Here is a 24,794-nt window from a genome sequence, read left to right as displayed (position 1 = left end):
CTGACTGTTCTCACCATTCATCACTTCCGTCTATCCAAGATTTTTCTTGGTCTGCCACTTCGAGCCTTAACTTGAATTGAGCCTGTGGTCTTCCATTTCCTCAGTATGTTCTTAACTGTGGAAACGGACAGCTGAAATATCTGAGACAACTTTCTGTATTCTTCCCCTAAACCATGATGGTGAACAATCTTTGTCTTCAGGTCATTTGCGAGTTGTTTTGAGACCCCTATGTTGCTACTCCTCAGAGAAAATTAAAAGAGGAGGGAAACTTACAATTGACATACTTTTTCTCATAATTGGATTCACCTGTGGATGTAGGTCAGGGGTCACTGAGCTTACCAAGCCAATTTTAGTTCCAATAATTAGTTCTAAAGTTTTTGGAATCAATAAAATGACAACAGTGCCCAAATTTATGCACCTGCCTAATTTTATTTAAACAATTATTGCACACTTTCTGTAAATCCAATACACTTCATTTCACTTCTCAAATATCACTGTGTGTGTCTCATAGGAGATAAATATGATATATTCAACTGACATTTTTTATCGCAACAACCAACGATTTATACAGAAAAATCCTGACAATTAACAAAGTTGCCCAAACTTTTGCATCCCACTGTAGGTTTCAACTTCCGCACCGCGCGCTCACACCACTCTCTACCTACCACAGTTCACTTGTCCTTCCGTCTATATAAGGACAGAGCTCTTTGAGCCGATCAGGAGCAGATTTCATTGGCTCCTGACCACGTGATCACTGTGAGCCAATCCCATTGGCTTACATTAATGGACAATGGCTCCTGACCGATGCACAGAGCTCTGTCTTTATAGCGATGGCAGAGAGAGGGGCCTGCGGCAATGGGAGAGCGACATGACTGGCGGGTATATGCAGCGATTTGTCAGTAAGTGCCTTTTTTTGTGGTACCAGCAGTTTCTTGCCCCTTAAAGTGTACCAGAGATAGTACACTGGCACTTATTTATACTTGCCTGGGGTTTCCTCCAGCGCCATGAGCACTGTGGCCCCCCACGCTGTCCTCCTTGGCCCCTCCACTAAGCGCTATGAGTCCTGGTAATCCGGGCAGTCACGGCCTTCTGCCCATGCACAGCCCGGCCGAGTACGCGCCCCTCATCACACTCCCGTCCCCTGAGTTCTGCGCCTGCACAGGCACAGAACACTTCAGGGCTCGTTTCCACTATAGCGAATCCGCATGCGGGCACTGCATGCGGATTCGCAGTCAATGTAAGTGGATGGGGCTGTTTCCACTTGTGCGGCGGCGGGATCGTTTTTCGGTGCGGCAGAAATCTGCACAGCAGAGCCGTCAGATTTCGCGTGCGGGAGGAATGCGGGCGAATCGCCGCTAATGCATTTAATAGGGAAATCGCATGGGGCTTTGTCATGCGGATTTCCCCGCGATTTCGCGTGCGATTTCGCATGGTTTGCTATGGAGCTTTACTCAGGCAGTGATATGGTTAAATTCGCCTGGCTCCTTGCCATGCGAAATCGCGGCTAAATCCGCAGGCGGAAACACAGCCGCATGCGATTTCTTCTGCGGTGGAATCCAGGCGATTCCGCACCGCAACAGTGGAAACGAGCCCTAATAGGGAAATCGCATGTGGCTTTGTCATGCGGATTTCCGTGCGATTTCGCATGGTTTTCTATGGAGCTTTACTCAGGCAGTGACATGGTTAAATTCGCCTGGCTCCTTGCCATGCGAAATCGCGGCTAAATCCGCATGCGGAAACGCAGCCGCATGCGATTTCTTCTGCGGTGGAATCCAGGCGATTCCGCACCGCAACAGTGGAAACGAGTCCTCAAGGGATAGGAGCGCAGCGAGGTGTGCACGCGGCCGGGCAGTGCATGCTCAGAAGACCTCGATTGCCTGGATTACCAGGAGTCATAGCGCTTTTAAAACACTAAAGGACAAGACATCCCCCCGGAGTTTGTAAAGAATACCTATCTAGGAACAAAGGGAGATTCAAAAAGCCAGGAGTAAATGCAAATCGCTTTATTCAAGCCAATTATAAAAAATAATAATTAAATCCATTAAAACCAAGGCAAGCCGTAACCAGGCTAGGAAGCGTCATAGCGCTTAACGGAGGGGCCGAGGAGGACAGCAAGGGAGGCCACGGTGCTCATGGGGCTGGAAGAACCCCCGGGTAATTATAAATAAGTGCCAGTGTACTATCTCTGTTACTAGGGCCAGATTTACAACCCAGAGGCCTGTAGGCACAGGCGTTTTGCCCCCCTAAGCTTTACCCCTGGACACAGGCCAAACCCCCAAGTAGTACCGTGTTTCCCTGAAAATAAGACACTGTCTTATATATATTTTTACTCCAAAAGGTGTGCTAGGGCTTATTTTCAGAGGATGTCTTATTTTTGGGGGAAACACTGGTAGTTTTCCTATACAAAATGTATACACTGCATGCCATGCTGAAACACAAGCAGTATACACAGAGCTTGTGGTTTGCAGATATTGACTCTCGCTTATAAGAAATTGATTCTGCTGATCATGTGGGTAATACACGGTTAGTTTCTGCCGCTCAATTCTCCTCTCAATCGTTTTTGCTGCTTGATTCTCCAGTCAATTTTCTTATCTTCTGCTCGTTTCTTATGTTTTTCCATTCACTTCTATCAGCAATCGAGCGGCAAAACGATCGAACGGCAGATCGGACATGTCGGAAATTATCTGTCGAGCCATCTATCTGCGGCAGAAACGAACTGTGTATTCCCAGCATAAAGGTGCATACACACATCAGACTATAGTCTTTGGAAAATGAAAGATCACAGACCAATTTTACCCCCTTCCATGTAGTATGAGAGTGATACCTTCACAGTCTATTCTATGGAGCTGAACTCCGAGTCCACATCAGAAAAAAATCTTTGCAAGATGCTGCACACACAGATGCTGTACACATTCAACAGATCAGTATCTGCAAGAGATCTGTTCCTGCAAAAGATCCGTTCCTGCAAAATGCATTCATAGTCTATGATATCTGCAGATCCTCATACACACCTTGTTTAACGGACATTCATCTGCAGATCAGATCCACCAGGATGGATTTTCAGATCTGCAGATGATTGTCTGATCTGCAGTTGAATGTCTGTTAAACAAGGTGTGTATGATGATCTGCAGATCTCATAGACTATGAATGCAATTTGCAGGAACGGATCTTTGGCAGGAACGGATCTTTTGCAGATACTGATCTGTTGCATATGTACAGCATCTGTGTGTTCAGCATCTTGCAAAGATTTCTGTCTGATGTGGAGTTCAGCTCCATAGAATAGACTGTGAAGGTATGGCTCTCATACTACATGGAAGGGGGTAAGATTGGTCTGTGATCTTTCATTTTCCAAAGACTATGGTCTGATGTGTGTATGCACCAGTGCTGGTCGTAATGGAGAAAGCTACGCTTACGGATCATTACGCGTAATTTTACGCTATTACGCATTACGAAATTACGCTTACGGCATAGACAGTCAATTTCGGTACATGTCTATAATTACGCATAGCACTTACGCAATTACGCGTAAGTATACCGTAATGCAGGTTATTACGTTATAGGTTTACGCGTAAATTCATACTAGCAATTAATGCGTAAGGTCATGCTGCCAAGCGGAAAAGTTGACGCATGGATCAATGTTAGGTAGCCGCCGACTTTAAGGGTTAATAGCAAAGCCCCCTTAAGTGCTAAGAGCCTCAAATTTGGAGAATATATTAAGGAGATCAGAAGGAATAAGAGGAAAAATTTTTTTTTCAAAAAGACCTTATAGTTTTTGAGAAAATCGATGTTAAAGTTTCAAAGGAAAAATATATACATTTAAAAACCCGCCGACTTTAACGGTTAATAGCAAAGCCTGCTTAAAATTTAGGAACACCAAATTCACAGGGTATATTAAGGGGATCAGTGGGAATAAGAGGAAAACATTTTTTTTCAAAAAGACCTTATAGTTTTTGAGAAAATCGATTTTTAAGTTTCAAGGGCGAAAATGTCTTTTAAATGCGGAAAATGTCCGTTTTTTTTGCACAGGTAACAATAGTGTTTTATTTTCATAGATTCCCCCAAGTGGGAAGAGTTTTACTTACTTCGTTCTGAGTGTGGGAAATATAAAAAAAAAACGACGTGGGGTCCCCCCTCCCAGACCTCTTTAACCCCTTGTCCCCCATGCAGACTGGGATAGCCAGAATGCGGAGCACCGGCCGCGTGGGGCTCCGCACCCTGACTATACCAGCCCGCATGGTCCATGGATTGGGGGGTCTCGGAAGGGGAGGGGCAGCCAAGCTTTCCCCTCCCCCTCCGAGCCCTTGTCCAATCCAAGGACAAGGGGCTCTTCTCCACCTCCGATGGGCGGTGGAGGTGGAGGCCGCGATTTCCTGGGGAGGGGTTCATGGTGGCATCTGGGAGTCCCCTTTAAAAAGGGGTCCCCCAGATGCCCACCCCCCTCCCAGGAGAAATGAGTATACAGGTACTTGTAGTACCCCTTACCCATTTCCTTTAAGAGTTAAAAGTAAATAAACACACAAACACATAGAAAAAGTATTTTAATTGAACAAAAAACATAACCACGAAAAAAGTCCTTTAATATTCTTAATTAACCATTAATACTTACCTGTCCCTTTAAAAGCCAGTTCCCACGCAATATCCTCGGAAATATACTAATCAGTTACAATGTAACAAAGTTATTACAATGTAACAACTTTGTTACTTTGTAACACCACCGCACCCGACGTCACTCGCCGCTCACCCGCCGGCCGCCGCATACACGCTAGTCCCCGCCGGCTCCCGCCGTCCACTCCGCCCACACCTGTCACTCATATACATGCTGGCACCCATGGGTGCCAGCATGTATATAGGTGACATGTGGGAGAGGCGGGGAGGGCAGCGGAGCCGGCGGGGACTTAGCGTCCCTTCACCCGACAGAGCTCTGAGCTATATTAGCTCAGAGCTCTCGAAAGCATCTTTGTATTTGGGCTCCAAGGAGCCCCATTGGTCCTTAGCAGACCAATGGGGCTCCTTGGAGCCCAAATACAAAGATGCTTAGAGAGCTCTGAGCTATAGCTCAGAGCTCTGTCGGGTCCTGCAGCACAGACGCGGTGGCGGCGGCGGCGGTGAGTGACGTCGGGTGCGGCGTAGTTACAATGTAACAAAGTTGTTACATTCTAATAACTTTGTTACATTGTAACTGATTAGTATATTTCCGAGGATATTGCGTGGGAACTGGCTTTTAAAGGGACAGGTAAGTATTAATGGTTAATTAAGAATATTAAAGGACTTTTTTCGTGGTTATGTTTTTTGTTCAATTAAAATACTTTTTCTATGTGTTTGTGTGTTTATTTACTTTTAACTCTTAAAGGAAATGGGTAAGGGGTACTACAAGTACCTGTATACTCATTTCTCCTGGGAGGGGGGTGGGCATCTGGGGGACCCCTTTTTAAAGGGGACTCCCAGATGCCACCATGAACCCCTCCCCAGGAAATCGCGGCCTCCACCTCCACCGCCCATCGGAGGTGGAGAAGAGCCCCTTGTCCTTGGATTGGACAAGGGCTCGGAGGGGGAGGGGAAAGCTTGGCTGCCCCTCCCCTTCCGAGACCCCCCAATCCATGGACCATGCGGGCTGGTATAGTCAGGGTGCGGAGCCCCACGCGGCCGGTGCTCCGCATTCTGGCTATCCCAGTCTGCATGGGGGACAAGGGGTTAAAGAGGTCTGGGAGGGGGGACCCCACGTCGTTTTGTTTTTATATTTCCCACACTCAGAACGAAGTAAGTAAAACTCTTCCCACTTGGGGGAATCTATGAAAATAAAACACTATTGTTACCTGTGCAAAAAAAACTGACATTTTCCGCATTTAAAAGACATTTTCGCCCTTGAAACTTAAAAATCGATTTTCTCAAAAACTATAAGGTCTTTTTGAAAAAAAAAATTTTCCTCTTATTCCCACTGATCCCCTTAATATACCCTGTGAATTTGGTGTTCCTAAATTTTAAGCAGGCTTTGCTATTAACCGTTAAAGTCGGTGGGTTTTTAAATGTATATATTTTTCCTTTGAAACTTTAACATCGATTTTCTCAAAAACTATAAGGTCTTTTTGAAAAAAAAAAATTTCCTCTTATTCCTTCTGATCTCCTTAATATATTCTCCAAATTTGAGGCTCTTAGCACTTAAGGGGGCTTTGCTATTAACCCTTAAAGTCGGCGGCTTTTTTATATTATTCGGGAGCGTAATATTACACGATTACGGCAGACTGTGTAATTTCAATGGGAGTTTACTGTCTTACGCGTAATTTGTTACGCGTAAAACGTAACCCTACGGTCTACGCGTAATTAATTACGCGTAATACCGTAACCTTACACGTAACGCTTACGGTGCATTTGTAGTGAAATACGATGCGTAATTACGCTATTGCGTAATTTCGGCCCAGCACTGGTATGCACCTTAAGAGTCTATTTCTTGCAGGCAAGAACTGTCAGGCTCCCCAGAGCTATGATAGGATAAGCTGTGTGTCCTGGGAAAAGGTGAAGAGGTGAAGTGCTGCTGATGTACACGTGCCTACAGTGCCTTATGGAAAATCCGGCCTTGTCTGGTACACTTTATGGGGCTGCTGGTACACAAGGGGTCACAGAAATCAAATGTATAAAAAAAACAAAAAACACTATTTTGTAGTTAGTACTCTTGACTGTCAATGTCCCTAGATTTCCTACTAAACCACTGTGAAAATAACAAATACAGTATAAAAATGAAACAAACACATGAAACACCTAAACTATATGAAGAATTCAGTAGCCAATCGGGTCAAAGCAGAATTCCCCAGCCTGTATATTTAGTAATCACATACCAATAAAACACAACTCCAGTCAAAACTTTTATTTCTGTTTTAGTATGTCTAAAAAAGGGCTATATCCTCTTTTGTGTTTATTACTGCCTCTGTCTCTGTTGTCTAGTGGGCAAGAGACAGAACCTATGTCACCTTGTTGGTCTTTTTCTCGATCTCTGTCCTTCACATACAGTATATCCTGATAATGACAATAGTCCACTCTAGAGGTCAAGTGGACTCTGAAGCAGGAAATCAAGACATTTTTTACAGCAAGACACAGACAACAGTAACAGTCTTATGGTAACAGACAACACTACAGTGATATGACAGGAGCAAACAGCAATAAGGATCTGACTTAAGTCGCCCACTAACCATACGATTTTCCAAACGATCGTTTACAAACAATTCTTCATATGAACGACTGCAAATGATCATTTGGGACTACTAATGGACAAAAATGTTCTAACCAATCCAATCAGATTGACGGGATTGATCCGAAAATCGAATCATTTCATTAATCTTACCAATTTGATTAGGGGATTTTTATCAATTAGTGGTCCCAAACAATCATTTGCGATCGTTCATACGAAGTATCGTTCATATACGATCGTTTGGAAAATCGTATCATTAGTGGTCACCTTTAGATCCTTACTCTTCCTCACTCAATTCAAAATTATGAAAGTGTTTTGTCTCGCATTGCATTTCAAAGATGTGACCTAGCTTATAGTAAAAAATAGATTAAAATCAAAACCTGCAAATGAGTATTTCAGAAGTGCAAATATGTTTCCACATATGTTACCCTCTGTTAGACCTCGAAACAGCAGGTAAATCTTGCCACAGGAGTGAGGGTCTATGGAGCCAGCAAGTGCACTCCAATTCCTGATAGGGAGACTAGCTGCCTTTTCCACCAATCAATGCCGAGATAGAGGGAGTCCTCAGTGGTGTGGCATCTATTCCATAGGCGGAGTATTCCCCAAATAGAGTGATACTGATTGATAGAGATGTAGCCTTGACTCATTACCATCAACAAGAAAACTGCTATAAGGCTTGGTACATACAAGCTAACCTGTGGGCAATATTGTACATCAATCAATGATCCTCATGTGTGCCTGGTGCGACATTAGTAATGGTCGTGTCTAGGAGAACTCATGGGAAGCATTTGATCAGGTGATAGATATGTAAGTCTCTGATTTGCTAGTCATGATCATGTGTAAAAGCAGGATGTGATCACATCAGCTTTGCAAATCTATCAGCTGATCAAACAAACCACATGCTTCTCCATGAGTTCTCCTAGACATGACCATCTCTGTGCAGCATATACAGAACCTAATTAGACGCACATCTGATGACTTGGAAGCTGAGGAATTGATCGTTAATGATTACCTTCCATTTAGTCTGTGATAGAATTCACCGCCAATTATCAACTAATCCCATAATTTCGATCTGATCATTTATCGGGAGTGAATATTAGTTCTTGTGCACAAGGCATAACTAGGTATAACCATCACAGTTCTAAATGAAAAATTATAACAGTTGAGAACAATTTTTTAAAGGTGAAACCTATCCTAGGTTACAGTAATACAGAAGAAAGAAAATTACAGTAAACAAAAAACCTGATCCTCACTCACAACATTTCCTGGAAACACAAATACAGCGGGAGGCGAAAGTTTGGGCAACCTTGTTAATCGTCATGATTTTCCTGTATAAATCGTTGGTTGTTACAATAAAAAATGTCAGTTAAATATATCATATAGGAGACACATGCAGTGATATTTGAGAAGTGAAATGAAGTGTGTTGGATTTACAGAAAGTGTACAATAATTGTTTAAACTAAATTAGGCAGGTGCATAAATTTGGGCACCACAAAAAAGAAATGAAATCAATATTAAGTAGATCCTCCTTTTGCAGAAATTACAGCCTCTAAACGCTTCTTGTAGGTTCCAATGAGATTCTGGTTGAAGGTATTTTAGACCATTCCTCTTCACAAAACATCTCTAGTTCATTCAGGTTTGATGGCTTCTGAGCATGGACAGCTCTCTTTAACTCACACCACATATTTTCATTATATTCAGGTCTGGGGACTGAGATGGCCATTCCAGAACATTGTACTTGTTCCTCTGCATGAATGCCTTAGTGAATTTTGAGCAGTGTTCTCTTGTTGAAATATCCAGCTCCGGCGCAGCTTCAGCTTTGTCACTGATTCCTGGACATTGGTCTCCAGAATCTGCTGATATTGAGTGGAATCTATGCATACTCAACTTTGACAAGATTCCCAGTCCATGCACTGGCGGCCATACAGCCCCGGCCACAGCATGATGGAACCACCACCATATTTTACTGTAGGTACTGTAGGCAGCAGGTGTTTTTCTTGAAATGCTGTGTTGTTTTTGCTCCATGCATAACGCCCCTTGTTATGCCCAAATAACTAAATTTTAGTTTCATCAGTCCACAGCACCTTATTGCAAAATGAAGCTGGCTTGTCCACATGTGCTTTAGCATACCTCAAGCGGCCCTGTTTGTACTGTGGGCAGCGAAAAGGCTTCCTCTGCATACAGCATCTTCTTGTGTAAAGTACGTCGAATGGTTGAACGATGCACTCCATCTGCAGCAAGATGATGTTGTAGATCTTTGGTGCTGGTCTGTGGGATGACTCTGACTGTTCTCACCATTCGTCACTCCTGTTTATCCAAGATTTTTCTTGGTCTGCCACTTCGAGCCTTAACTTGAACTGAACCTGTGGTCTTTCATTTCCTCAATATGTTCCTAACTGTGGAAACAGACAGCTGAGATCTCTGAGACAGATTTCTGTCTCCTTCCCCTAAACTATGATGGTGAACAATCTTTGCCTTCAGATCATTTGAGAGTTGTTTTGAGACCCCCATGTTGCTACTATTCAGAGAAATTTAAAGAGGAGGGAAACTTACAATAGACCCCCTTAAATACTCTTTCTTATAATTGGATTCACCTGTTTATGTAGGTTAGGGGGTCACTGAGCTTACCAATCCAATTTAAGTTCCAATAATTAGTTCTAAAGTTTTTGGAATCAATAAAATGACAATAGTGCCCAAATGTATGCACCTGCCTAATTTTATTTAAACAATTATTGCACAATGCATACTTTCTGTAAATCCAATAAACTTCATTACACTTCTCAAATATCACTGTGTGTGTCTCCTATATGATATATTTAACTGACATTTTTTATCGTAACAACCAACAATTTATACAAGAAAATCATGACGATTAACAACGTTTCCCAAACTTTCGCATCCCACTGTATACTCTTCAGTCTATAATATGGGCATAAAACAAAAAGACAAAAGGAGAGGGAGGAGCGCTCCGTAGTGTATTACCCTTTAATAAGTAAAAACAATGCGCATACAAATTTGCACTTACTAGATACAAAATGTAGCAGGTGTATAACATGGGCTAAAAAGCCCTCTCACCAGCAACCAACATGGGGAACCTGAGGACAGCTGTGGCCAATAACCTGACGAAGGCGTGGACACGCCGAAACGCGTCGTGACACCATCCAGCACACGTTGAGCACCACGTCGGACACCCCAGGTCTTTAACACCATCTGGACCAGGTCGGTTATTGGCCACAGTTTCTCCGTGTTGATTGCTGATGAGAGGGCTTTTTAGCCCATGTTATACGCCTGCTACATTTTGTATCTACTAAGTGCAAATTTGTATGCACATTGTTTTTATTTATTAAAGGGTAATACACTACGGAGCGCTCCTCCCTCTCCTTTTGTCTTTTTGTTTTATACCAAGCCTAGCTGCGCAACCCAGCTTGGAGGAGCTGCTAGAGTGTGTCACCCGCTGTCTGCCTGACGGACTGTGTAGCGCAAGATTGCCAATCTTCTGCTATAATAGTGGCAGATGGTTACATGTTTGTAAGGGATCCTTTTACCAGGCTCCACAGTACATGAGCTCCCTAAGGAGCAGCTCCAGACACTAGAGGGAGACTTCGTGACACACATTTACAGAGGGAGACCATACTTCCCTTCTCTATGGTGGAAGGGAGGGCTGTGTTACCACACATGCCCTACTTTCTTCATAAGCTAAATATCACAGAAGGTCCCTGCAGTAAAGTGACATAGCACATCCAGATGTCCCCTCACTTGTCATTACTGCGTCGCGCCGCAATAATGACAGTCATGGTGGATCGGATCGCTAAGATCCATGACGACTCCCAGGCAAAGTACTGCAATCGCTTGAAGTCTAGTTCGCTGCCAATGTGTCACGTCACATGACGTCGTGCACACCGGTCGGCAGGAAGAGGCGTTGCTTAAAGGAATACTATCGATTGAAACAACTTTTTTTAAAAATACTCTATATTAGTGTACACATTACCACTAGTGCTAGGGGCACTTTATTTATTCACCCAAGTCTCTCTCCCTATATTTCTGCTTAAAAAATCATTTCTCACACACCTCACAAATATATTTCACTGTGTCATTTACAGCATGCAGGAGACATGAGGAGAAATAGGCTGATCTGAGGTGGTAGGTAACTAAATGAGCTGTAATATTGCTGGAATATAACCAGCTATAACACTAGTCTGTGTTTACACTCAGACTGGTTGCCTGGCTGCCTGCTTGTGATGATTCACTCCAGGCTGCATCCACTTTACAAGCTGCTGAGAGGGGCAGACCGCTGTTTACAATTAGCATTATTAGTATCTTTATCAGTCAAGAGAAGCAAAGATAATAAACACACATTGCTAGAATATTTAACCCCTTACCACCATATCAACAAGATCCTTTCAGCAAGGCGATAATTAAACTATAAACTGAGGAGTTGATAGCAACTCCCCTGTGCAGAGACATGGTCTAGCCCTCTGGGAGCCGGCAGTATTTAGATACATTTTGTATCCAAAACTGATGGGAGATTTTACAGCTGAAAGGAACAGCTGTGTGAGGAAACAAATTGCTCCTACCGGTAGTACTTCTCCTAATGTGTGCTACAACATACAGCATTCAAAAATAAATGCATACATCGATAGTATTCTGTTGTCAAAGGGACGTCGTTGGACCCGTCGGGTGGTGAGTACAGAGTTAAGACTTCATAGGATAAATCACTGACGTATTGCAGAATGCAATAGTAGAAAGTGTTGATGGTGGTCTCACACACCCTGTTCAGCACTTTGGGCATTTATCAGTACTGTTGCTAAAATGGTGCATGAGGAAAAAGCAGCTCAAAGCAAGTTGTTAATGGGGGACTATTCATCATGACTTTAAATAGCACGTCAGGAGAACTGACTATACTTGAATGGCAAAATAACGGGTTGACAATTTTATTTTTCCTTCAAGTGAATGGGCAAGTGGGGCTTCTGATCACCAGAATAGGGTACATCCTATCCTGTGCTGCCCATACTCATTTCTATAATATTCTTCCCATCTCCATCCTGTATATACAAATTCTTAGTCTATGCTGCCCATGCCTATAATATTCTACTCATCCCCATCATTATCCATGTATCGATAGCCTCCAGTAATGTACACAGAGTGGGGTGCCACTAGCTCATTCTCTCCCCAGAGCAGAACGTACTGAGAGCCTAACGAGTGTCTCTACAGCACTCATTACAAAACGTCCACCTAAAACGATCCCTAATTATCAATTCTGGCAACAGTATCTACCCCGGTTATTAGATTCTTCATCACTCTACTTGTACTTCACTGTTCAGCTAATTGTGTCCAGTGTTCCTCTTAGCTTAGCAGTGTTCTCCCCAGACTCTTTTAGCTGGGCGCTCCACTCGGATAATTTCAGTGAGCACCCGGCTGTCATCTACTCGCCTCCTCATCCTTCTATGCTGTAAGCAGAGCAAATATGAAACAAGAACTGTCAACATTGTGCAATTGTGATGCCACTTTTGAAAAAACAAAACCCTTAAAAGTAACTGTTATGGAGCACAGGTACACAATAAACACACAATAAAACATCAGCATGTGGGCTCACTCAATAATAAACTAGTGATGATCAAGTAGATGCAAATAACTTCGAGTTGATGCAAATTTATGCACATTTTTATCCAAATGTGTGCAGCTTGAAAATGAATCAATCAAATCCTGCTGGTGTCAAATTTGATTCATTCTCATTCATCATGTTCATTTTCAAGCTGCATAAATTTGCATAAAAATGTGCATACATTTGCATCAACTTAAAGTTATTTGCCTCTACTTGACCATCACTATAATACACATATGTAGGCACTCAATAATAAGGTCAATAAGTCCAAAATTGAAAAAATAGACTGAAGTCTGCTTTACAAATATTCCGTAACGAATAACATTTCTCCAGATTTTCTCTCCCAGGGGACTCACAGCTCTGTATGCAGAAATAGCCCACTGTCATAGGGCTCAGGAAAATGGATAAGCTTTTAGGTTTTTGGGGAAGATATCCAGGGATGGAGACTCAGACTGGCTGCGGGGAGTGAGTTCCACAGAGCTGGGGCTGGTTGTGAGAAGTCCTGTGCACTATGTTTTAGGCAGTTCCTGGCACACAAGATGACGTTCCTAACAACAAGGCCATGATGGCAAAAGCATCAAATCCCAACCTATCCTGAAGAAAAAAAAACTAAACAATAAGTGTCCTCCTTATGTCCAGACCACAGTCACTTTTACCATATCACAAGGGCTGAAAATGATGATTGCTGGGGGCTTCACATAAGCATCTGTGTTAAAGCGGACCTGAACTCAAAATGTCCTCTCTGCTCTAAAAGATACACAACAGCATAATAACCTATAAACAAAAAACATGTCTTTGTTACACCTGATACAAATCCTAAAATAAATCTGCAGTGTTTCTACTACCTGATTAATGGAAGCAGACATATTGTTAGCCTCCTGTGTTTTCAAACGGCCTTATCTACCATCTCTGCCATAGGCAGTCATGTGACAAAGGGAGAGATCACAATACAACTAGTGATTAAATGCAAATGAGGGGGAATTGAACAGGCTAAACTCTCTAAATACACACAGGGTGCATTTCTCTATGTGTTTCTTCAGTCCTGTGCAAGAGTTCAGGTCCACTTTAAGTAACAATGTTCCCTGCAGGGTATACATTCCATATGTCTGCGGGGCTAACAAGGACATTTCAGTCAATTCCAATCCTAGGCTGTGGGTATTAGCGGCAGTGGGACTTCAGTTGATATAGGGTTCCGCCGCAACAGATTGTAAAAGCCTGTTTTGTCATTTTTACGGCAGTAGTAGCAGTAGACTCCCAAGACAGCTATAACAAACAATGCTACAGCTATAACTATCCCAATTATCCAAAGGTAAGGACATCCAGTTCCTGTGAAGAAAACAGGAGAAATATTACATTACAAGCATACATAAGGACCAGTAATTCTATAAACCCCACATATCATGCTGCAAGGCCAGGATTTTTTTTTTCTGGGTGCTTAAAGGAATACTTAAGTCATTTAAAAAAAATGACTTTTACTTACCTGGGGCTCCCCTCAGCCCCCTGCAGCTGAACGGTGCCCTCGCCGTGTCCCTCCGATGCGGCTGGTCTCGCCGGCGGCCACTTCCGGTTTGGCCGTCACCGGCCGACAGGCTGGGAACGCGGCTGATTATCCGCGTCCCCGGACGCAATAGCGCCTTCTACAATGACGCGGATAATCAGCCGCGTTCCCAGCCTGTCGGCCGGTGACGGCCAAACTGGAAGTGGCCGCCGGCGAGACCAGCCGCATCGGAGGGACACGGCGAGGGCACCGTTCAGCTGCAGGGGGCTGAGGGGAGCCCCAGGTGAGTAAAAGTCATTTTTTTAAAATATTCCTTTAAGAATGCTGGTGAACTGAGTTCTGGATAACGGGGGTTTTAGAGTAATTACTACAGTAATATCTGATTTCAACAGAAATTTGCCTTCTTAAAACAGAAGGTATTTGCGATGACTCGTGTTTGAGTGAGCTTATGAGGTCTCCTTTAGGCTGGCTTTACACTTATTTGTTGTGTTGGGATGCAATACCCCTGCCCCTGCCACATCCCAGCCCTTGCGGCAGAGTGTGCCGAGAGGGTCATATGCATAGCGCCCCCCCCCCCCCCCGCTGCGCCACACTGCGCTCTGTCGTTCACACAATAGTGTGTTGCCCATAGACTCCCATTACCCCAAGCACCGTGCTTGCAGTAAAGCTTGGGGTAAAGCTGCTCTTGCGTCGGCTCGTATACTTCCAGTGCTCTGCAAGGGACTGATAAGTGTGAAAGTCTCCATAGACGTTTATTGCTTTTACAGACCCTTGCGGTAAAATAGGGTAATTACATAGTTACATAGTTACATAGTTATTTGGGTTGAAAAAAGACATACGTCCATCGAGTTCAACCAGAGAACAAAGTACAACACCAGCCTGCACCCTCACATATCCCTGTTGATCCAGAGGAAGGCGAACAAACCCTTATAAGGCATGGTCCAATTAGCCCTAAAAAGGAAAAAATTCCTTCCTGACTCCAGGTGGCAATCAGGTAAAATCCCTGGATCAACATCACTGGGCATTCCTAGTAAGTGTAGCCATGGATGTCTTTCAACGCAAGGAAAGCATCTAAGCCCCTTTAAATGCAGGTATAGAATTTGCCATAACTACTTCCTGCGGCAATGCATTCCACATCTCAATTACTTTTACTGTAAAGAACCCTTTCCTAAATAAATGGCTAATGCTGGGGATACACGGTAGGATTGTTGCGCCGGATCAAGCGTCCCTGCGGGTGTTCCTTATCTTCCGTTCGATTCCCCGCTATTGTCCGCCTGCGGGGATCGAGCGGGGAGTCGATCCGGCGGGTCATCGGACCTGTCGGAAATTATCAACCGCCATCAGCGGCTCGATTGATAAGAAAGTATCTTACCGTGTATCCCCAGCATAAAACGTTTTTCCTCCATGCGTAGGTCATGTCCTCTAGTCCTTTGAGAAGGCCTAGGGACAAAAAGCTCATCCGCCAAGCTATTATATTGCCCTCTGATGTATTTATACAGGTTAATTAGATCCCCTCTTTTCTCTAGACTAAATAAACCAGTTTATCTAAAGGTGGCCATACATGGTACAATTTTTTTCATTTTTTTTTCGATTAGATAATTTAGTTCGATTATTCGGTTAGATCAAATATAAAGATTTTTCCAGCATGTCCGATCAGATTTTTCTTGAAAAAACAGGATAATTGTTCAAATTTCTTGATGGAAAAAAAAATATTTTCAACTTTCATTCGATTCGATCATTTAGATCGAATAAAGAGGAAAATCGAACATTTTTATTGTATCGTGTATGGGCACCATAACCTTTCTTGGTAAGTGAGACCTTCCATCCCGCGTATCAATTTTGTTGCGCGTCTCTGCACCTGCTCTAAGACTGCAATATCTTTCCTGTAATGTGGTGCCCAGAACTGATTTCCATATTCCAGATGTGGCCTTACTAGAGAGGGTAATGCAAGGCAGGTTTATCCTGCTAGTGTAAAAGGGGCCTCAAATAAACCAGATGACTGGGTGATAACACTGTAGATCAGAGCCATTGTGAATACATGTAAAGTTATGTATTTGTAAACTAAACATGCATGAGGGTTAAGTCAGGTTACCTACCTGGCTGAACCTCTACTTTCCTGAAGCCCGGTGATGCTCCCAATCTGTTTGTGGCTGTACACGTGTAGTTACCACTGTGATGAAGTGATGCTTCCCAGATGGTGATGGAACTGTTATCTGCAGAATAGGTCACCTGGGCCTGGGGCGGGACTACCCAGAGGTACTCAGGAGGGGGCATGGCCTCTGAGTGACATGTTATATTGAAAGAATCTCCTTTTCTGACTGGTGAATTTGCTGAAACGTTTATTTGCAAGGGTCCTGGCGGATCTGAGAAACAAAACACAACAAAAAGAAAATATATCATAATCATGGTAACAAAGAGAGACCACACATTTGGGTATTTACATGATTATCTGACGCTAAACACAAATCCTCCTGCTCTGGCTTCAATCCACAGAGCGTTACCGAACGTATTACCGCAAGTCCGGTAATAATTTGAGTTTGGTAATTCAAAAGCAGAATTCAAAGAAAAGTATCAAACAAGTTTACGTCACGTCATCATGGCGGCCGGCGTGACAGTCCTGCGGATGCGTGGTTTTCTAACTCTAAACCGGGCATGCGCAGGACTGTTACGTCGGCCGCAGTGATGATGCGTAGCGGCTGGTGTGATGACGCTGTGCAATTAGATCCAGGAAGAGTCTACTCGACACCCGGCCTGGTGTCGCTGGTAACAAAGCCACCGGCGGGACACGGAGAGGAGCCAGGAGGATGCCGGGGGACCCCGCAGCTTACGGTGGGCAGGAGGAAGCCCCAGGTAAGTACCAATTTTAATTTTAACTCACTGCTCAGGGTTCCTTTAACAATGAACCACACAACCTGATCCTTGTTTTTGCCGATTTGTTGGTTACATCAATCATATGTATATATTTCCTTATGCTTCCATGGCAGCAATAGTGGGTAGTGGCTCCGCCTCTATTAGTGTTGCCATGGAAGCATCAGGAAAGGAAAATTACCATCAGGTAAGGGTCCTATTACACTTAATGGCTTCGATTCTGGTAGGGGTGTGCGGTAAATAGATAATAGTCGGGAAAATACCGCATTCCTTATTTATTTATTTTTAAATTCTGGTACATTTTTCCACCTGCGGATGAAGTTTGATAAATTACCGACAAAGGGAGAAAACATGTGGTAATTTGAGAGGTAATCATACGGAAATCAGTTAAAGTGAACCTCCGGACTAAAAATCTACTCAGCAGAACTGAAAAGGCTTGGTGTTTCTTTAACAGTTTCAAAGCATCAGAACTTTGTTTTTCTTACCCAAGCCTCATTTTTAGCTGCATTTTTAGCTAAGCTCCACCCATCAAAGAAAAAAAGCCCGGGCTTTTTTTCCCTGATACTGTGCAGAGCATGATGGGATTTCCTATGTTGTTATTCACTTTGCCTAGCAACTGGGAGGAGTGATCAGCACACAGGACAGTTGGAACTGTGTCTCATGCTCCCTGTCACCTCCTTTAGTTTCAACCAAAAAGATGGCTGCCCTCATGAAATAACAAACATTTGCCTGTTCTTTTAAAACAGGGTGGGTGAGAGATTATATTACCTATCTATTTTAATTAACATAACTAATGTAACTTAATGACAGTATGATTGTTTAGGCTGGAGTTCCTCTTTAATAAATGCAGTATTTTCCAGACTATTATGTGAGCGGGACGTGTTGCAGGCAGACGAGAGCACAGAGCATATTTACCTGATTTCTGCATGATTACCTCTCAAACTACCGCATGTTTTCCCTGTTTGTTGGTAATTTATCAAACTTCATCCCCAGGTGGAAAAATGTACCAGAATTTTAAAAACCCAAATAAATAAAGAATGCAGTATTTTCCTGATTATTTTCTATTTAAAGGATACCCGAGGTGACATGTGACATGATGAGATAGACATGTGTATGTTCAGTGCCTAGCACACAAATAACTAGGCTGCGTTCCGTTTTTTTCTTTCTCTGCCTGAAAGAGTTAAATATCAGGTATGTAAGTGGCTGACTCAGTCCTGACTCAAACAGGAAGTGACTACAGTGTGACCTGCACTGATAAGAAATTCCAACTATAAAACACTTTCCTAGCAGAAAATGTCTTCTGAGAGCAGGAAAGAGATAAAAAGGGACAACAGTTCATGGATTGGAGCTCTGGCATACTTCAATGAATGTGTCATTGAGCAGAAACAATAAAACAGTTAAAACTTAAAAAAGTAGATTTAAATATAAAATTAAACTGTGAAATATCTTAAAAAGTCATTTTTAGGAGAAGGAAGATAGATACAATCATTTATTTCATTTGTTTATTTTCACCTCGGGTGTCCTTTAAAGGGACACTTAAGTCAAACAAAAAAAATGAGTTTTACTCACCTAGGGCTTCCAATAGCCCCCTGCAGCTGTCCGGTACCCTCGCCGTCTCCTTCCGATCCTCCTGGCCCTGCTGGCAGCCACTTCCTGTTTCGGTGACAGGAGTTGACAGGCTGGGGACGCGAGTGATTCTTCACGTTCCCAGACACATTAGCACCCTTTATGCTGCTATATGGTATATGATATATGCTATAGCAGCATAGATGGCGCTATTGTGGCCAGGAACGCAAAGAATCACTCGCGTCCCCAGCCTGTCAGCTCCTGTCACCGAAACAGGAAGTGGCTGCCGGCGGGGCCAGGAGGATCGGAGGGAGAGGGCGAGGGCACCGGACAGCTGCAGGGGGCTATTGGAAGCCCCAGGTGAGTAAAACTCATTTTTTTTTGTTTGACTTAAGTGTCCCTTTAACGCACACCCCTACCAGAATTGAGGCCCTTGAGTTGCATTTAAAGTGGACCTAAACTCTTGCACAGTATTTTTTTTTTTTTTTTTTTTTTTTTAATTATTAAAGTTGGTGGCTGGATGGTGTAATGGTTAAAGCGGTATTGTCACCATAAAAATCAAATTTCAACAGCAACTGGTCTGAATGTATAAAGTGATAAAGATGCTAATCCTGCATTCAAAACTTGCAAAACTTTTTCTGCTGTTATGGTTTGTAGTTATCACATACTTTATGAGAACTGGCCCTAGTGCCAAACAGTGCCAAAGAGTTGAATGCTGGGAGTTGTTTTTATCTATAATATATTCCTCCTCTTCCATTTATTTCCCTGCCTAGCTTTCTTATCTGAAACACCTCTGCTCACCAGGGACGGATCTAGATCAAGTTGCCCCAAGTTGCGCCTGGGGCAAGGTCAGGTTTTGGCGCCTAAACTGCCATTCCCCATCCAAATTTTGCCGCCTCTTTAAGAATTCAACAAACTGCGCCTGGGGCAAGAGACCCGCTTGCCCCCCCCCCCCCCCCCCCCCCCCCTAGATCCGTCCCTGCTGCTCACTTGTGTTTACAAGCAAGGCTGAGGTGACTCAGCGATTGGAAGATAAGACAGTGCAGTTGCTAGTATACACCTCAGTGGGAGTGTCTGAAGACTCTGGGAGGAGGGCAGCTAATGAATACACAATGAGCATGAGAAGGAGGGGGGAAACAAGAGTCAGGGAGGATATGATGTCAGCATTCGCTTGGCAAGATGGCCACGGCCTAGAATAGGATTTTCTGCTTTTCCTTTATAAAATTCCCAGGAATCATTACGTGGCTAGCACAATACATCTGTAATGTAAGTAGAACTAGTATTTATCTACTTATATATGTGTTTTTTATTTCTAGGTTAGCATGGGTGTCGCTTGTTCTTTAAGGGCTCTGCCTCTGACACAGGAGACCAGGGTTCGAATCTCAGCTCTGCCTGTTCAGTAAGCCAGCACCTATTCAGTAGGAGACCTCAGGCAAGTCTCCCTAACACTGCTACTGCCTATAGAGCGCGTCATAGTGTCTGCAGCTCTGGTGCTTTGAGTCCGCCAGGAGAAAAGCGCGATATAAATGTTATCTGTCTTTGCACAGGAAGGAAGGAAAACAAAGAAATGCATCTTGCATGTAGAGAGTTTAGCCTGTCTAATGCTGGGAATACACATTACGTTTTTCGCGAACAATCGTTCCGATAGATGCCTTTGATGATAAAATTCCGACATGTCCGATTCTCCGCTCGATTCTGTTCCGCTCGATTTCTCATAGAAGTGAATAGAAAAAAAGATAAGAAAAATGAAGATAAGAGAATCAAGCAGAGAATCGAATGGCTAATAGATCGCATGGAGAATCGAACGTGAAAAACGTAACATGTATTCCCAGCATTATTCTCCCTCATCTGTGTCTAATCACAAGTTGTAATTTGATCTCTCCCCTGTGTCACCTGACTGCCATGGCAGAGTATCACACTGGTGCGTGAAAGGTGCTAACGTAGTGATAGAAAAATACAATGCTAGTGAGCAAGCGTAGTTAATAACATGCCGAAGTTGTTAACGAGAGCAGATGGTTGAGGTACAAAAGGATCGGGCAATTCATAGTCAATGAACAAGCTGGGTCATACACATAAGTCAGATGTCAGTTGTACAGGAAGGATTACACAGGAGCAAAGTCAGAAACAGGCCGAGTCAACACAGGTATCAGGTGGCAGACGTACAGAGGGATTAGGCAGATTCGAGGTCAAAGAGGCAGGCAAAGGTCGGTACACAGATCAAAATACAGTATAATATATATATTACAAATATATAATATTACAAATAATAATTACAGATGATAATTACTAATATAATACTACTGACTGACTAGAGTGCATATATATCGCGCCGATGTGCAATATATGAATGTAGCTCTCACGACTATCACTAGCTAAGGCCAAGAACCAGTGAACTGATTAGTATCAAGGCCAGTAAACAACCGATTCACCTAATATACTCACAGGATGGATCCAGGTCCCGCCCCCAGAATGACAGCCCCTCCATCAAACACGCCTCCTCAGCCTATAAAGGCTGCTCTGTTCCACGAGCGTGTGACTGGAAGGTCTGCGCACGCGTGCTGCTGCCGGAGGGATGCCGGGATGCCAGAAGACAATGGAACGGAAGTCTCGCCACTGGAGACGCCTCAGGACCCACCGGTGGAAGGTAAGATCGTTACACAGAGATGGCAGAGCAGCTAATTTGTAAACACAGGATGTTATCCCTATGTCTGCCTCCATGAAAGCAGGAGGTGGTTATATTTCCAGTGCTGGCACCTGAGTAACATGTCTAGATCATTTTCAATTGTATGATTTAGGGGGTTGCAACCTCCAAAAATAAAAAATTACTTAAATATAGCTAGTGCCCCAAATTCATATATAAACGCTTTTTTTTCCACAATATTCTCCTATATGTCCCCTCATTTTTTTTAAGCTACAGTAACACATTTATCTCAAAATGCAAATAACAGAAACTTTCCATTCAGATTCGATTGACCCTCCCCCCACACACTCTCTTTGAAGAGTTTACACAGTGATCTAAACCTCTTATCTTGGTAATGTTTGCTTGTGCTTGTGGACAGACAGTAATCCCTAAAGTAAAGCAGTAAATGGACCCTGAACTGGGTTAAAAAAAAGGCCAGAAGTGATGTCACCAGTGGCATCACAGTAGAACAGTAAAGATGGAAACCAGCAGAAATATTTTTTTCTTTTTTCATATCACATTTCTCTTAAATCTGACAGTGAACACTAACAAAACAACAGGATAGATAAGCCAAATAAATAATTTCTCATAGGATGATTTATTTTCCTTAAAGTGGATCCGAGATAAACTTTTACTCATTGCATAATTGTGTTCCTTTCCTATTGTTTATAGGGCATTCCTCAAGCCAAATACTTTTTTTTTTAATACCCTAATTCCTAATACAAGTCTCTCCCACAGCTTCTCCAGAGTGCTTTGGCACTCTCAGCCTCCTGTAGCAAGGGCTTATGGCAGCTCAGTCTGGGCAGGAGGAGGAGGAGGTTTCTAGCCAGAGATTTCAAAGGCAGAGGGGAGTGAAGTTTTCACAGGCTGAGGGCTGGAGATAATGATCAGCTGGCCTGTGTGAAATGTAACAAACAGAACATGGCTGCTCTCATTGTATCACAGGAATAAATCATCATAAGATGTTTGGAGCTAGATTTGCTGTGTAAACTATCTAAACTTTAGATAAGATATATAGACAAGTTACTTGTTATATTTAGTTTTTTATCTCGGATCCGCTTTAATATGGAGTTTAATCCCACTTTTACTAGTTGTGTGAATTATTCTCCGTCAGAAGTGGGGAGTATCCCGCTATACATGTCAAGGCATAGGGGTCCTAGGCCAGCGCCAGACTATCCTGATCTTCTGATTTACGTAAGTACACTACCTTCTTATCCTACTATTCACCTTTTCACTTCCCTCTGTACAGTTTCCAATAGAACATATACATGGCTGGATGGTGTAATGGTTAAGGGCTCTGCCTCTGACATGGGAGACCAGTGTTCAAATCTCGGCTCTGCCTGTTCAGTAAGCCAGCACCTATTAAGTAGGAGACTTTAGGCAAGACTCCCTAACACTGCTACTGCCTATAGAGCATGTCCTAGTGGTTGCAGCTCTGGCGCTTTGAGTCTGCCAGGAAAAAAGCGCTATATATATCTTTTACTTCAGCATGTGCGCTTCCTTGCACTGCGCCTGACATGGGCGCCGCCATGAATGTAATGTTAACACATGCATGGCCGTATGGTTTTGGACTAGTCCATCTTGTCACAGGAGATTCTCATTATTTAAATTATTCTTTACAAAAGCACTCAATTGAAAGGATCTATATTAAAGAGGAACATCAGTGAACATTTTACTGTTGGCAGGGGATGTAGCTGCTGCATGGTTTTTGGCAGTTGGAAACAGCTGTAAACAGCTATTTCCCACAATGCAACAAGGTTCACAGACAGGAAACTGACAAGAGTACGTACTTTTCTTGTTTCTTGTGGGAGAGGTTTCACCACAATATCAGCCATACAGCACCCCCTGATAGTCTGTTTGTGAAAAGGAATAGATTTCTCATGTAAAAGGGGGTATCAGCTACTGATTGAGATAAAGTTCAATTCTTGGTCTGAGTTTCTCTTTAAGATGCCAGCAAGCCTCCCTATTCACTTGGACACTATTTTGGCAGTTGGACTGAGCAACTGCCATTCAGCAAACACTTTGAAAAATAAAGAAAACCCAGAGAATCCCCCTTGAGGAGATGGACTAGTCCAAAACCTGTCAGATGTTTACTGCCTAATGCAAATAACAGGAACATACAGTGGGTTGCAAAAGTATTCGGCCCCCTTGAAGTTTTACACATTTTGTCACATTACTGCCACAAACATGCATCAATTTTATTGGAATTCCACGTGAAAGACCAATACAAAGTGGTGTACACGTGAGAAGTGGATCGAAAATCATACATCATTCCAAAAATGTTTTACAAATAAATAACTGCAAAGTGGGGTGTGCGTAATTATTCAGCCCCCTGAGCCAATACTTTGTAGAACCACTTTTTGCTGCAATTACAGCTGCCAGTCTTTTAGGGTATGTCTCTACCAGCTTTGCACATCTAGAGACTGAAATTCTTTGCAAAACAGCTCCAGCTCAGTCAGATTGGATGGACAGCGTTTGTGAACAGCAGTTTTCAGATCTTGCCATAGATTCTCGATTGCATTTAGATTTGGACTTTGACTGGGCCATTCTAACACATGTATATGTTTTGTTTTAAACCATTCCATTGTTGCCCTGGCTTTATGTTTAGGGTCGGTGTCCTGCTGGAAAATGAACCTCTGCCCCATTCTCAAGTCTTTTGCAGTCTCCAAGAGGTTTTCTTCCAAGTTTGCCCTGTATTTGGCTCCATCCATCTTCCCATCAACTCTGACCAGCTTCCCTGTCCCTGCTGAAGAGATGCACCCCCCGAGCATGATGCTGCCACCACATTTGACAGTGGTAATGGTGTGTTCAGAGTGATGTGCAGTGTTAGTTTTCCGCCACACATAGCATTTTGCATTTTGGCCAAAAGGTTCCATTTTGGTCTCATCTGACCAGAGCACCTTCTTCCACATGGTTGCTGTGTCCCCCACATGGCTTGTGGCAAACTGCAAACGGGACTTCTTATGCTTTCTGTTACCAATGCCTTTCTTCTTGCCACTCTTCCATAAAGGCCAACTTTGTACAGTGCATGACTAATAGTTGTCCTATGGACAGAGTCTCCCACCTGAGCTGTAGATCTCTGCAGCTCATCCAGAGTCACCATGGGCCTCTTGACTGCATTTCTGATCAGCGCTCTCCTTGTTCGGCCTGTGAGTTTAGGTGGATGGTCTCGTCTTGGTAGGTTTACAGTTGTGCCATACTCCTTCCATTTCTGAATGATCGCTTGAACAGTGCTCCGTGGGATGTTCAAGGCTTTGGAAATCTTTTTGTAGCCTAAGCCTACTTTAAATTTCTCAATAACTTCATCCCTGACCTGTCTTGTGTGTTCTTTGGACTTCACGGTGTTGTTGCTCCTAATATTCTCTTAGACAACCTCTGAGGCCGTCACAGAGCAGCTGTA

General features: G+C 43.3%; 1 protein-coding gene across 2 annotated transcripts in view; it reads right to left on the bottom strand.

Moving 5' to 3' along the window:
• Positions 1–10,581: 10,581 nt before the first annotated feature.
• Positions 10,582–24,794, bottom strand: part of LOC137562745 (intercellular adhesion molecule 5-like) — a 51,597-nt gene continuing 37,384 nt past the window's right edge. The window contains exons 6-7 of one of the 2 annotated variants that reach the window (XM_068274394.1): positions 16,377–16,643; positions 10,582–12,627 (exon numbers count right to left, since the gene is read on the bottom strand). In XM_068274394.1, coding sequence (XP_068130495.1) covers positions 12,623–12,627; positions 16,377–16,643 — 272 coding nt within the window. In that variant the 3' untranslated portion in view covers positions 10,582–12,622. Of the gene's footprint in view, positions 12,628–12,993; positions 14,109–16,376; positions 16,644–24,794 lie in introns of those variants that run through there. The other variant, XM_068274393.1, reaches the window with a different exon arrangement.

The sequence above is a fragment of the Hyperolius riggenbachi genome, chromosome 3, assembly GCF_040937935.1.
Source record: "Hyperolius riggenbachi isolate aHypRig1 chromosome 3, aHypRig1.pri, whole genome shotgun sequence".
Classification (NCBI taxonomy): domain Eukaryota; kingdom Metazoa; phylum Chordata; class Amphibia; order Anura; family Hyperoliidae; genus Hyperolius; species Hyperolius riggenbachi.
This window is presented reverse-complemented; position numbering and strand designations above follow the sequence as displayed.